The sequence below is a fragment of the Bacillus rossius genome, chromosome 11, assembly GCF_032445375.1.
Source record: "Bacillus rossius redtenbacheri isolate Brsri chromosome 11, Brsri_v3, whole genome shotgun sequence".
NCBI lineage: Eukaryota > Metazoa > Arthropoda > Insecta > Phasmatodea > Bacillidae > Bacillus > Bacillus rossius.
Window position 1 is genome coordinate 27,563,183 of NC_086338.1, and position 15,526 is coordinate 27,578,708.

At 36.1% G+C, this 15,526-nt stretch overlaps 1 protein-coding gene across 3 annotated transcripts in view; it reads left to right on the forward strand.

Annotated features, from left to right (window-relative positions):
- LOC134536726 (integrin beta-PS) overlaps window positions 1–10,226 on the forward strand; it is a 66,408-nt gene extending 56,182 nt beyond the window's left edge. For all 3 annotated transcript variants that reach the window (XM_063376608.1, XM_063376606.1, XM_063376607.1), the window contains exon 14: window positions 6,510–10,226. In XM_063376608.1, the coding sequence (XP_063232678.1) occupies window positions 6,510–6,575 (66 nt within the window). In that variant the 3' untranslated portion in view covers window positions 6,576–10,226. The remainder of the gene's footprint in view (window positions 1–6,509) is intronic.
- The last annotated feature ends 5,300 nt before the right edge of the window (window positions 10,227–15,526 follow it).

Sequence of the window (15,526 nt, forward strand, 5' to 3'; positions counted from 1 at the left end):
AGCGTGCTGGGCAACTCCCCTGTTTTGGTGAGTGATAATTCGCGAACCCTCCTTTTTCCCTTTAAATTTTTTTTTCCGGGCATTTTCTGCCCCATAGACTGCCTGTATACCAGTTCTAATCAGTTTTGATTTGAACTGTTGCAGACAGGGTTCGATGACCGGGAGAGATTGATGCTCTCATCTCGTGGCCTCCCCTCCCTTCCCTGTTCCGTGGGAAGAAACATTAGAAGAAACTTTTCTACCACCCGAAGTGATCGTTTGAAGACCCCGGGTGGTAATGTAAATTCAACATTTCCCCCTTACCTAGCTACGAACTATCTTCACCGGATGACCAACCCACCAGCGACCAGTGTTTTTCTCAAGAAAATGTAAAACTAATCGAACTAATTATCAATGTAATCATCGGATCCATCCAACTTTGGGTGTAAAACTCATAATGCAAATGTTTATAGTTCAAACTAAAAATGTAAATTATTCTCAGTAAGCCGGGCCGGCCCCAATTTCGTGTTCCTTTTGTTAATCTTGGAAAATTGTTAAATCTTTTGTATGTATGTTAAAATAATTGAAACATGATATTCCTCAGGGCAAATAAAACAGGGAAACTATAGATCAAGTTAATCGTGTAGTTTTTATTTTATTGATTATAACGATCCCCCAACTTCCCCTTTGCTTGTTACAGGAAGTTCCTAAATTGTGTTTGTTCCCACCTCGTGTCGCCTCTGGTAAATCATTTAATTTAACGTATTTTTTTTCCAGCTTGTTTCCAAGGCTCTTTTAATTAATTCCAAATAATTCTATTTTGAGGCACGAGGGGTGTTACAACTTGGTAGCAGAGCATGGTTACCTTGGTCGATAGGCATACCTGAAAAATATAAGCATACCTAAACTAAAATTAAAAGTACAAAAAATTTTTTTAAATTAATTTTTGATAATAATAATTTTGTAATAATATTGTAAACTGATCGCTGGTACACCCCCTAGTTATAATGAGTTAAATTTTTAAAATTTATATTGAGTTTTAAATTCCCGTGCGGACTTAGTTAGCGCGTAGCGCGCGAGGCGTTTCAGCCAGCCAGCTGTCCTATCCCCACCGCGCGTCCCCGAACGTGATGTTGACAAGGCCGTAGACATCCCCCCCTCCTCCTCTGTACCCCGGGCGACCGGCGGTGTTATCTTATCCCGTACGTGTCGGCGTGCTCGTGCGGACTCTATCCCTCCTCCCCTGCAAGTCCCAGAGGTCGCTTACCTCTGCGGAACACAGACAGATGTACCAACTCATACGTCTGCCGGTAATAATAATAATAAACAGAGCACGTTGTGTGTTCGACCAGTATTTTGTTTACTAATGAGGCCCCCCCCAAAAAAAAAATAAATTACTATAATGTCCTTTCGGACTGTCGTGTTTGTTTGTATTTTTGTCTCTCTGCGCTTGTGCGCGCGCCGCCTTGTTATCTCGTCACCTCATGACAGGGCCGCCAACTGCGCGGAACCCACTCTCCTCTCCTGTGTGCTCCAGCCACGTGCCACGTATTTTGTAAACAAACCACCCATGCTTTGTATTTCCTATTAATATTATTTTTATGTCACCAAGACAGACACTATAAATAATCTATACTGCACTAAATCTAGTAGCAAAGTATTTTCTTAATCTAGGGGAACTTAAAATATAACATAATAATTTTATATATGTAACTTATAACAATATTGACTATACAAATAATAATAATAATATAATCAAGCGTATAAAAAAAAAAGTTTTTCACCGAAAGTAAGCACCTACGAGGTGACTAGCCTCATTTTATATTTATACTAATCACCGAGAGTGGTGAAATCCTTTTCAACCTCCAACGAGAGGGCCCCTAAATTAATTTGTGTATGTTTACGCATCCGTTTCTAGGCTAGCACATTCGAGGTAATTTAAGATATTTTAATTTTTAATTTTTTTTACATAAGTATGTCAGTCTTTAACAAGCTACTTGACGTAAATAGTTTTAATGTTTTTTTTTACTCAGAAATACCTCTCTGATATTTTTTTTGAATCTTCATGAATCTTGTTCGACGATTTAATATATTTAATTTCTGATTACGTTCCTTTTTTTTAATAACTATAATTCATAAAGTAAGCAAGAATAATGTTTGTAGTTTGTTTTAAATTGATTTAGCGTTAAAACCTTTATGTGTTTATTTCTTTATTTTTCCTTGTACGTAAATGTGATGTACAGCGACGTACATAGATTCTGAGCACAGAAGCTGTCACATCTAGCCATTTTTTTTTGTTTCCTTTGCATTCTACCCCCAAAGCTGTATTTCTTTTACATCGCTATCGATGATATGGTTTATTTAAGTAAGAGCTACGTGACTTCCAGACGGCTAACTGGTTTCTTTTATGTGTTTTTCTAAAATAGGAACTAGGTCAAGCTAGCCAACGAGCAGCGCAAAAGAAGGGTCCTACGAGCCAACGAGCCGAGACTCGGTCCTCTAGGAGAAAAATCCTATGACCATAGAGTGTTACTGGGTTAGATCCCCAGCACTCACCTTTGGACGGCCTATGTTCAAACCCCCTCTCAGGCAGTGTGAAACCTATCAGCAGTCATGGAAGATCTAACCGCTCCATGATAATTTATAACCCGTTTGATTGATAATTGTTGGTTTATTGCATTTTACCTTTCTTTAAATAATTTAAATTTGAGTGCGAAGAGTCGTTAATTTATTGTTTTGTTTGCAGAAAACTTTTAAATAATAAATATTAGTTATATTGAACATCAGAGTTGTATGCGCTAAAATTTCTAAATTTGTCGAATATTTAATTTTTTTTAAATTCATTCATTCATACGGATTGTTGATCTTTTAGGGTTCCAACCCCAATAATTTAAAAACCCGCCAAGGGAATCTTACCCTTAGGCCCTGTGTCACTCTGGGACTGAGGATCTGTTTTACCTTCGGGGAAGCAGCAAATTTGACCGTCTTCTCCATGGCCTGATTGTGCAGGGCTAAGTCCCAATGCCTTCGGCCTTTTATGGAAAGACAATTTTACAGGGGTTCTATTCCCAAATATATTTTGTAAGTTACGGGTTACCATACCCATATACAGGGGTTCCAATCCCCATATATCACTGAGCGCTCAAGGACGCATTTCCCTTGTTTCGGCCTCAGTGCTTTTCGGCCAGCCTCACAGCGCCCATCTTTAGAGTTTCGTCACGTGACACCATTCCCAACATCTGAGATCAACTTTCCTCATTGCATCATTCATCGTTAAGTGTTAATTAATTAATTATAATATACCTTCGATTTGATCAAGATATTTTTTTATATGTAAGTAGTTTACTACAGTAGATCCTGGTACAGGGTAAGTTTCTGGAACCCAGGTTTTTTGGTGGCTCAAGTGGGCCCCCCTACTCCGTCTTTCAGGGGGGAAGTATGTGCAGTGTATTAAGTATTTAGGCACGTTTTATTTAAAAATTTTGTAATCTGAAATATTTTGGAAATAATATTATTATTTTTTTTTTTTCCCTCATCTTATTTTCTTTACGGCCAGGCCCTCAGCCTCTGTTCTCAGAGGCGAGCTGATTTTCTTTCCCAGCCTCATGCTAGGCTAGCATTCTGGCTAATCTTTCCCCCGCCTTCAGTCACGCCTCAAGCCTGTAATATCATTTCCCTTCGTGACCCTAACTGCCTAAGCAAGCCTGTAGCTTGCAGGCGACCAGTTCGCAGAGACGAGCTGAGATTCGCCTTTTTCATCACGTCGTAGTGTTATATTCGCCCCTCTGTAGCCACGACGGGGCGTAGTTTCCCATCAGCGTTGCATCTTACCCCACCTCCCCCCCTTCTCTGTTCCAAGTAAGACCAATGACCGGTCGTAACCCCCTGGACACCGGTGACCGTTTCCAAGGTCTCTTCGCAAAACGTGTGCGCTAAAACTGAGATCAAGCGCTGCCTAGCGACCGAGTCGCGAACTTCTCCGCTTGCCTGCCCGCTAGGGCGCCAGAGAGCAGCACCTGCTTTGCCTTGAGTTATATGGACGCCGTGGTCGAGTCGATTGTTTTCAACTCAGACCTGCTTCGACAGAGTTCGCTACGGTCGCCCAGTGTGGCCAACTTCAAGACTCCTGCTAGAGTTTTTTCTCCGCCCGCGTTCGGGCAAGTTCGGTATTTTTCGGCGGGCCAGACACCCCCCCCTTCCACCTGTTAGATCCGGGGGGCACTTTTTAATTACGAGACGCCGTTTACCGCGAGACAGATCAACTCGCGTCGCGGCTGCAGACAGTCCTCCATCGAGTATCGGCGAATCGGGTAGATTTCATCCGACCGTTAACGAATATGTAGTCGCCTTGTATAAGGGATGCTATCCCTCAAGTCCATTTTAGTAGATTAGTCTGTCTGCATAGTTTAGTTATTTGCCTTAGAAATTTTTCTCTTTGAAATTTATTATTATGAAGAAATCATCGGCGTCCTGCCGCGCAATTCGCGAGCTCCCGAGCCTGGCTGACTCCACGACTGCAGCGTGCTGGGCAACTCCCCTGTTTTGGTGAGTGATAATTCGCGAACCCTCCTTTTTCCCTTTAAATTTTTTTTTCCGGGCATTTTCTGCCCCATAGACTGCCTGTATACCAGTTCTAATCAGTTTTGATTTGAACTGTTGCAGACAGGGTTCGATGACCGGGAGAGATTGATGCCCTCATCTCGTGGCCTCCCCCCCCTTCCCTGTTCCGTGGGAAGAAACATTAGAAGAAACTTTTCTACCACCCGAAGTGATCGTTTGAAGACCCCGGGTGGTAATGTAAATTCAACATTTCCCCCTTACCTAGCTACGAACTATCTTCACCGGATGACCAACCCACCAGCGACCAGTGTTTTTCTCAAGAAAATGTAAAACTAATCGAACTAATTATCAATGTAATCATCGGATCCATCCAACTTTGGGTGTAAAACTCATAATGCAAATGTTTATAGTTCAAACTAAAAATGTAAATTATTCTCAGTAAGCCGGGCCGGCCCCAATTTCGTGTTCCTTTTGTTAATCTTGGAAAATTGTTAAATCTTTTGTATGTATGTTAAAATAATTGAAACATGATATTCCTCAGGGCAAATAAAACAGGGAAACTATAGATCAAGTTAATTGTGTAGTTTTTATTTTATTGATTATAACGATCCCCCAACTTCCCCTTTGCTTGTTACAGGAAGTTCCTAAATTGTGTTTGTTCCCACCTCGTGTCGCCTCTGGTAAATCATTTCATTTAACGTATTTTTTTTCCAGCTTGTTTCCAAGGCTCTATTAATTAATTCCAAATAATTCTATTTTGAGGCACGAGGGGTGTTACAATAACAAAACAAAGGTACACCTGTATGCATCCTGGAAAATAAAACATAAAGGATCGACGATTTTGATCACAGCGAAGATTGACATAATTTTACCATCCCTAGTTTTAACCCTTCAGTCTTTCAAGATGTTAGACATTTTTATTATTTAAAAGTTCCTGTATTGATATATTGTAAAATTTGATATAATAAATATAGTTTAAAAAACTAAAAAACATGCTTTTAAAGAATATCAAACTAAAAAGGTTTGTGCCTTATTTTTTGAATATTAAGCGCCCCATGCTTTTTTATCATTTATACTAGTATTGCTTATATACTATTGTCATAAATTTAATTTTAAAATTATTTTTTACTTTTTAGTTTGATAATCTTTAAAAGCATGTTTCTTTAGTTTTTTAAACTATATTTATTTTTAACTTTTTAGTTTGATATTCTTTAAAAGCATGTTTTTTAGTTTTTTAAACTATATTTATTTTTAACTTTTTAGTTTGATATTCTTTAAAAGCATGTTTTTTTAGTTTTTTAAACTATATTTATGTATAATTATCATAGGGAAATGAGTTACCGACACTACCTATTACCATCTGAGATAACTATTTGGAGTTGCAACGTCACAAAGAAATGGTAAAGTCTCTACGAATCATTTGCAGTTAGATGTATGGATATAATATTAGAATTTACCGGGGAAAAAAAAAAACCTTTTTTTTTTTTTCGGCGTGGCTGGGAGTAGAACCCACGATCGCTGAATCCGAAAGCTGACGTCACAGAAGTCGCGCGCCTTAGACCGCTCGGCTAATGAACGTAATGAAATGGGTGGGACATTTTACAGTGATGAGTCACTCACTCTTAGTCGAAAGAGTTACAGACGGACAGACAGAGTTACAGACGGACAGACAAACATACAGGTGAAGCTAATATAAAGCATGTAAAAATAGGGACATCCTAAAACTTTCAGATCCGTTCTCCCTAAAAGTGATTTCAGGTTGAAAGACAAATTCCCTCTTCCCATCCCCTCTCCCATATCTCTTACCCCCCCCCCCCCTCCTCTCAACATCTCTCTAATCCCCCTATTCTCATTTTCCATCTTCCTATTTCCAATCCTTTACCCTGTAGTGTAAAATCAGATTAAAAATTAAAATTTTTCATTATTTTTTTTCATGTCTTCCTTTCTAAATGTTGGCTCTACTTTTTCAGGGTGAGAACCCCATCTACAAACAAGCTACGTCTACATTCAAGAACCCAACGTATGCTGGCAAATGATACTGAGACACAGTTGATTTTATCCAGCCCAACATGTTTTGTACCGTATGTTTTTCTAAGTGCAGCGTTCTACAGTCAATTCAAGTATTCAAGAATGTTCAAGTTTGAACAATGTTTGGCTGGTGCTTTCCTAAAGTAAATTAAATATTTTGACTATGATTTGGGCACATCAATGAAGTCCAGCCAAATTAGATTGTCATTTTGTGCATTAGATATGTTTTTATTAAATCTTTTTATTTTTTCTATATTAATTGTGCAGCTTATATATTTAGAATTTTTTATATGCAATTTTTTGTGCCATATGCATTTTTTTTTCCTCAAGTATGATGTGTTGTAGATTATTTTTATAGGTTAAGAGTCGATGAGTGTTTGTGTTAAAAATGACTGAAAAAATTTACAAAATAAATTTTGAAAGATTGTGCTGAAACTTGAAGTGAATTGATTCTATCACCGTGCTCGGTACTGGCCTTGATAGTGCACAGTGCCCCTTGTGAAGATTATGTGCTTGAAAGTGGTTGTTTTTTTTATTTGTGTGGTCAGCCAGTTTTCTGTTGGTGTAACTGGTTATGTATTTAAAGACAGGCAGGCAACTGCACCACCAAGTAATTTAGGGCTAGTGCATAGACAATGTGAAATATTTATATAACAATTTTTTTTTGTGATGTGTGTGCTTTCAGTTTTAATATTTTAATGCGCACTATATGGGCTGCTTTGTAAGCAGGTGTGATCTCCGAGGCGCCGTGTTGGTAGCCATTACGAAGTGGGTGCTTGTATTGGTGACATTGTGAAAAGATATTTATGAAGCATCACAACCTTTGGTGTAAAGAACAGGAAAGAAAAAAAAAATTACCTGTAAACTATCCTAAAAGTAACTAAAGATAATTTATTCACAGACTGATTTCAGAGTGAGCTCATGTGTCTTGTGTGTGAAACATATTTTGGAAATGCACCTGATCTTGCAAAGATCCCAAAAGTGCCTTAACTCGATAGTTTTTAACACACAGGTGAAGTGAATCTCTCTTCATTTTTTAAGGGGGAATCAGGTATTAATGTTGCAGCGATGTCAGCTGTCATTCAACTGGTATGTGCCTTTGAAGTGAACCTCATGTATCTTACTAAAGAAAACACTCAAAATATAAACTTTGTCTAATTTTTGTAGAGTATGCTTTTGCTAATATTTGTTGTTAATGCATAGATGTAAAATAATTTATGTACCTATATGTGAAACCTAGTATTCTCTTGTATGTTTAAACTAGTTGTTACAGATTAAAAAAAAAGTAATTTTATATAAAAATATACATATATAAATTTTTTCTGTTTAATGGAAGTTAATTATTGAAGTATAAATTTTTTAATAATAATATTTATGAGTTCGTATTTGTGGTATTTTATATTCCAAGGTGCAGCAAGAACGGAATATACATGACTATCTGTTCAACTTAAACTGTGTTGTTTTTGTGGTCACTGATTTGTACATGTACTTTAGTTTATCATAAGTTTGAAAGGGTTTCGACATTAATATTTTAACTGTGAACATTTTAAGTTATTTTAGTTTGCCATTTGTCACGAATAATTGTGTCCAAGCTTAATTCTAAGCTCAAAGATGTCTCTAGCACTATTTTCATGAATTAATTGTCTAGTGAATGGAAAATATTTTCTATATTTTGTAAATCAAGTTGCATTCAGTTGTCATGTGTTATTTCCTTTCATTTTTTTTATTTGAATGTGTGTCAAGTTCTTGAAAAAAATGTTCTGCAGGTAATTTAATTTAAAGCAGTTAGTTTATCTTAAGTATTTAACTCTCAGCACAAAGAATATTGCATGATGAAATATTTTAAACTGATGAAGTATTTTTTTTCTAGTTTTGAGAAATTTTACTGGAGTTTTTTATTTTTTATTTACTGCAACATACCTAAATTGGAGCGTATTTTGGTCACCTCTAGAAATTACTTCAGGCCATGGTTTCATAAAGTACCTATTATATTGTAAAAACTATTTATATATCTCTAACAAATGTGCAAAGGCAATACTTATTTAGTTTGTGCTCAAAGTGAAACATTGTGTAAAACACTAAACTTATTTAATATGATTTTGTACCAAATGAAAACTGTCTAAATATTATGAATGTTGTACAGACTAAAGCCGGGATTATACTAGCCTGTCGCATCTGTGCGACATCTGTCTTTCCATCGCTCTTTCGTCCAATGCCACGCAGTTAACCAAGCAAGTAGTGCTGCCAATAATCTATTGTTTCTCTCTCGGAAATTATTTAGTTGGTTATGTAGTGTTCCTGTATGTAATATATTAGCAAATCCTCGGAAAAATTCAGTAATGATATAGTTGTTTGGACGTGGGTTTTTACAGCCGTAATTTTATCATGCAAAACGCCTGAGTGAACAGATACAAACTCCACAGGCCTGTATTCTGGTAAAAATTTACTGGCGTAACCAAATTAAAGATGTAATTCAATCGTCCTTCAGTCAAAAGTATTAGAATGCCAAACTTTTGACAAACGGATGGAGGCTACAGGCTGTTATTATTCCGGCTAGACATACGGACTGTACGTACATACATACTGACATTCTGTTTGCATATTATTTCATTTATTTCTAAAAGAAAATGCCTGCTAGATACATAATTATTATTTTCAATCAAGACTGTTCATTGCTTTCTGCTTAATCATTACTATTAGGGTTTATTGGTGATAATGGATTGTAATGTGAGTTAGTGTACTTTCTCCAAGTGTTTTCCGCAGGTTGCTGCCTTTTGGTTTTCCATTACTTTCCCTCATTTCAGAATCTGTGAGTGAATGCTATTGGTGAGCTGGAAAGACTTCATTTCACAGACGAGAGAGCTACACCCGAAGTTCCCCGAAGTTCCCCGAAGTTCATGCTCGCTTTTTTTTCCGTTCTATCTCATTGTATAAACCGGTGTGGCATGAAATTTTGCGGTCGATTAGGATAGGTTAGCTACATTATAAATACTTTAAAACATTGTGGATGGTTGGTTATATTAGGTAAGTATAGCTACATTAAAAATACTGTAAAATCATTTTATGGTTGCTTAGCAAATAACTTTTTAATATGTAACTATCCAGTGCTAGGAAACTGTTTTAAAGTATTTATAATGTAGTTAACCTAACCTTTTACAATGAACAAAAAAAAAACCGGAGATGCATGATCGTGTGTTTGGCTCTCTCGTCTGTGAAAAGAAGGCTTCCCTTGGTAAGTTTCTCTTTTGCTATTCTTAGTTGAATGAAAAGTTAAGTATCCATAGTTTATTCTGCTTATCCTTTATTTAAGTAGTTAATCCTGCATTTTTAAGGACTGATGAATGACTTAAGTGTCTCGTTACTAGTGCCTTGCCTTAAAAATTAAATTACAATAAACAACTTTCAAGTAGTTTTCCTACTCTGTAAAAACTCACATTATTAGGCCTTTGTTATACGCTTTACTGGTCAGAAAGTTGAAACCTTTGTCTATTCAAAAACAGTTTACATAATTTCACTGTATATAAATATCAAGCATATTCGTAAGTATATCATCTTATAAATAGTATAAGGCTTTTACATGATGCACACTGCCACTCGAACGTTACTTCATTGTCATGTAACAGTGTTTTAGTTGGAAATAAATTAATTCTCTTAACAAACTGTACTTTTTAATTTTATGTGTGTCTGAAGAAAATAGATTAATATGAGGTGTGTCTGGAAAGTAAGTACGGTTTTGGGAAAACTCGCATGAAAAATGTTTTGCCAACAGGAAATTTATTTTTACATGAAAGGGCATTTCTTAAACTATTTGTCTACATAGTTACCACCATTGTTAAGATATTTATCATAGTGGGAAACCAACTTGTCCATACCCTCTTCGAAGAAAGATACTGCCAGTGAAGACAGCCACTGCTAAACACTCATGAAAAACAGTTTTTGATATTTGTGGAAACTCATCACAAAGCATTCTTATCATGAACTGTCAGTTTTCACGAATTTTGTCATTCACTTTTGCAACCAAACCATCATTGACAACAGAAGATTGCCCACTTCGTGTTTCGTCATGAACATTGGTGTGTCCATCATTGAATCGTGCGTCCATCATTGAATTGTGCGTCCATCATTGAATCGTCGAAACTTACTTTCTAACCATTCCATCTGCCATTACGTTTTATCCATAAATCTCTACAAGTTGACAATGAATTTCAGCTGGCTTAACATTCTTTGAGTTCAAAAACCATATCACAGAACTCACTTCATGGTCGGCGGGATTGGTAATCGTCTTATACAATTTGAACGCACACTAACACGTGTCAACACAACACAGTCCGGCTGTAATGGCGTCAGTGGACAGGCAAGAACCAGAGACACACGTGCGCATGCGCGGAACTGTGACACTACCGACTGGTGGCGGTAGAACGAAACAGTACTTCCTTTCCAGACATGCCTCATAATGAAACCATTGTATGCTTAAAATTCATTTTTTGTGTCAGTTGCAGTAATTGAAGCTAAACTTTCAACCTGAATAGATTGAAAATACTGTATTGTATGTATTTTCCAGAATATATGATGGTTGATGATTTGAAGAGCTTAAAGCTACTACTGATCTTAAACGATGGGATATGATAATGTTTTTGGATACGTTCTGTGGACTGGAAGCTAATACTAAACGTGAAACCTGCAATAAGATAAATAAAGAATCATACAGGTACCTTACAACAGTCATGCGTAATAGTCACTCTGCAATGGTAACAAAAGTGAACTCTGTTAAATGGAGGCAGGTACAAGGAAAGAAGGTGGTTCACATGCACGAGTGATGCAGAGTATGTGCTCAAAGGTTAAAGGAAGTATAGTACAATACACAAATGTTGAATGAAATTAAGTATCTTTGTTTACATAGTGGTGAAGAAATTTGTCAAAAATGCCATGGAGGATGTTAAACCTGAAAAAACATGTATTGACACTAAATCTTGTGGGATTATGGATAACTATTTTACTGCAAATTTTAATTTTTAAAAGCGTGTGTAACATTTATTAACGTCTATTTATTTACAAAATGTTAATAAATAGCCAAAATTTAATGCCAATATTAACTATGTAAATAAGGTGGCCATTTCCAAAGGGCATTTAGCCCCCTGCTAATTTTGTAGATAAAAGCAAATATGTGTACTGCAACTCAGAAAAATAAAAAAAGATTTATGATAAAGAAATATATATATATATATATATATATATATATATATATATATATATATATATATATAGATTATCCAAGAAAAAAATTTGTTTAAATCAATTTTCTTTTTCCTGCATTGTAAATTAATTTAGGATAATATGCTGATTGGAACTCAATTTTGGACGAAGTTGTGGTGCTTACTCCACGTGGGGTAAAAGCATGACAAACAAAATCGAACATACTCTCAACCCAGCCATGTGAACATGTTAATTCTTTGCCCCCTCGCTCATGATTATGAACCCCTTGTCGGCCTTGCCTATCTGTGTAAGTGGACTGAATAACAATGGCCTAAGGCAGAAGTTCCCACAGTGCTCGCTCCTCCTCTCTCTTCCACGGAAACTTAACTTATATTCGCAATAAACAATTCAAATTGTGCGCGCTGCATTCACACACTCGCTGCGTTTGCCGTTTCTCACGCTCGGGTTGTATTCGGAAACGAGACCACCAAGACCACGCGTCACATTGATTAACTTGACCCGGAATTTTTTACAATTTTTTTTCTGTAATATATTCTTGTGTGTCACTTCTAATATATACACACCTATGTGAGCCTCAGATTGTAGTTGTTTTCATTTCTGTGCCTAATGTCATAAAAATATATCATCTTTTTGGTCATTGCACACACATTTGGACTAGGTAGGGCACCACGACAAAATATTAAACCTGTAAGTGTGCTACAAACTGAAAAAAAAAGTTTGGGAACCCCTAACATAAGGAACTGTGGTTTTTTTACATGATGAAAAGTACCACGTGTTACAATCCAATTTATGGACTACATCTAGGCCATTAATTCATCAAAACCTGTTCAATAATATGAAATTGAGTAACACATATCCACATTCTCAAACTTTCATAACAACGATAGTAGGGAGTAAAGCATAAGTGATTCTATTCAGTTTAAAAAAGTTTATAAATAATTATAGTAATACAAAATTTTGGTCTGGTAATTCAACTGAAATCACTGGAACATGTAAAAAATTATCATAGTATGTTGCGTAAAAACTCACACTAGTTTAACTTTCATTCAGATGGAAATCCCAATGTATTGTCTTTGGAGAAACAATAGCATAACTCCAAGGTTTCAGTGATTGTGCACGGGGGACCCGAAGAAACATCACCCACCATTTGTACGTTCTCATATTCGTGCCCAGTGTCGTACTGTCTATGATATCCGAAGTAAATTTATTTTACAGCTTTAGGGCAGGTTGGGGCACTGATTCATCAGTGTGTAAATAAAATTTTTTACTAAACTATTGTAAGGTTTTTTATAAACCATGAATGTAAACAAGTAATGTATAGAAACCACTGTGAATTTTTATGAGACTTTTTGCAGGTTATTTGTCGCCATGTTTGTCACCATTGTGAACCTCTGTTGTGTCCTTTATTGAGGCGAATTTACGTAATTTTTCCTCCCTTAGGGGTGATTATCGTAGCAAAATGTAGCTTATATGTTAATACAGTAAATATATAGGTTCTCTCTCTTTCATGTTTTATCCAAATCCATTCTGTATTAAAGTCGTGAATGAGTAACAAACAACCAAACATCCAAACTTACACATTATCAGTAGAATGCAAAAAATCAAAGGGGAAAAAAACATGGACAATACCCAAGCCCTGCTTGTTTACCATGTTATGTACAAATTTATGCATTTTCCTTGTCAGTGTTTATATTCTTCAACAGAGAGAAGTATTCTGCAGTGGGCACTATTGTGTGTCAAGTAAGATCTCATCTAGTTTTCAAAGAGCCCAAAATAATATAAAAAAAAAAATGTATTATCAGTTGAGTCCCAAGGCAATGAACGGGTTTTTTTGGGGGGTGGGGGGAGGTCCTGTTTCATAAATCGGGCTTAGAATAGGGTGCAGGATGATGGGCCTACAAAAATTTTGTAGGCTACAGAATATGTAAATTAGAAAATGAATAGAAAAAAAATGTATACATGGAGTCCATGCACCATGCATAACATAAGTGAAACACTTGCTTATTAGGCATAGTCTTGAGTACACTTAAGAATACTCTTAAGTGTTACACTATTTACATAAAATGTGGCTCAACAAAGTAGCATTGAGCTAGGTCCTATTCATATGCCATGTTGTCACTTCCACATGCCAGATACCTACCTCAGACTACACACGTCTATTTGGACAATTAGTTAAGCTGCATAAACTACGTAATTATTGGCAAAGTTCAAGTTAAAGAATTGTTTAAAATTAAAGTTTGTTTTAAGTGTACGAGAAAAAATTGTTAGTACATTTTTGATGTGAAACTTCTTTGCTGAGGGGGCTACAATTTTCGAGCGTTACGAAAATTATGTTAGCATGAGGGGAATAGTTAGGTAGGTACGTTGGGAGAACAAGTAGAGGAGAAGAGTGTATAAGCGGCGACGTGACTCCACAGTCGAATGGAAATATGGCAAAGGTGGGGAGGATATGTACATAGCGTAGCATGTTATAAGCTAGTTGTAACGGCCGGAAGAAGAAACGGCAGGGAAGAGATAGAAATGACGCAGCAGTTATGCTACGGAATTCTTGTAATGTTGCTTGTGTTTGTCTACTCCTTAGTTTTTGTAATGGCTAAGGCCATATTCATTTTATTTCATTAAAAGTATCTACGATTTATTTATTCATTTGGAAAAGAGTTATTGATTGGTGCAATTAACTGTATAAGTATCATGCATTTTTATGTGAATAATGACTTTGAAAATGTAAATAATTCTTCTCTATCTATACCTAATAAGCAAAAATTTTCACTTTTTTTGCGCGTGAACTCCACGGTACTTTTTTTTCTTTTTTAAAATATTTTGTTTTTACTTTGAACCTGAACTTTGAACACTATATTATTGCTATAAATGCAGTATGTGAAAAAAAAAATAGTACACTTAAATACTGGTAAGTACACAGGTTTTGATAAATTTTAACTTACAATTTTTATGTAGGTATAATTTACATGCACGCAAAACAAATGATGCCTTTTACGTTTATCGCAGAAGGCCCGTTATAAAATGAAACGGAGGCAGATCACCTAAACGAAGACGGGTCTAATGGAACACAGTCTACAATGGCATGCATTCGGATCCAGACCTGTACGAATTAGCTCAGCAATGCCCAGCTCTCTCGATTACATTACTCCATGTGACCAATAGAAGCTGAGTATTTGTTTGTTTAAAATTTAAATAAGTGAAAAAATTGTTTCAAGTAGGTACAATAATATCTACTGTTCTATCATTAATTTCTGGTTTATTTTTATTAAATATATAAATTCTGACTATGTTTTGCTGTCGGATCTCTCCATATGGCATTTATTAGCGGTAATTTCTTGAAAATGTTACAGAAGTCTATGAACGGAAATGTGCCACCATGATGGCAGACCCATGTGTAGCAACATACACCCGCATATAGTCACTTATGTAAATGTTAGGGGTCATACCAAACATATTGATGTGCCAAATTAAACTTTATGATGGTACAACTATCCTTTATTACTTTGTGTTATAATTTATAGTCATAAAAATAAATAAAGTCAACTTAAAAAATATTCAATACAATTTGACAATCCTTAGTTAACATTGAAATTTAGATACAGTGCAGCATTCATCATACTATAGACACACAATAAATTGTTAGTCTAAATATATTTTATACTATATTGAATAAACCAGTGGCGTAGCCAGGATTTGTGTATGGGGGGTGTTAAGAAGCATGCCCCCCCCCCCCCCCCCCCCGTAT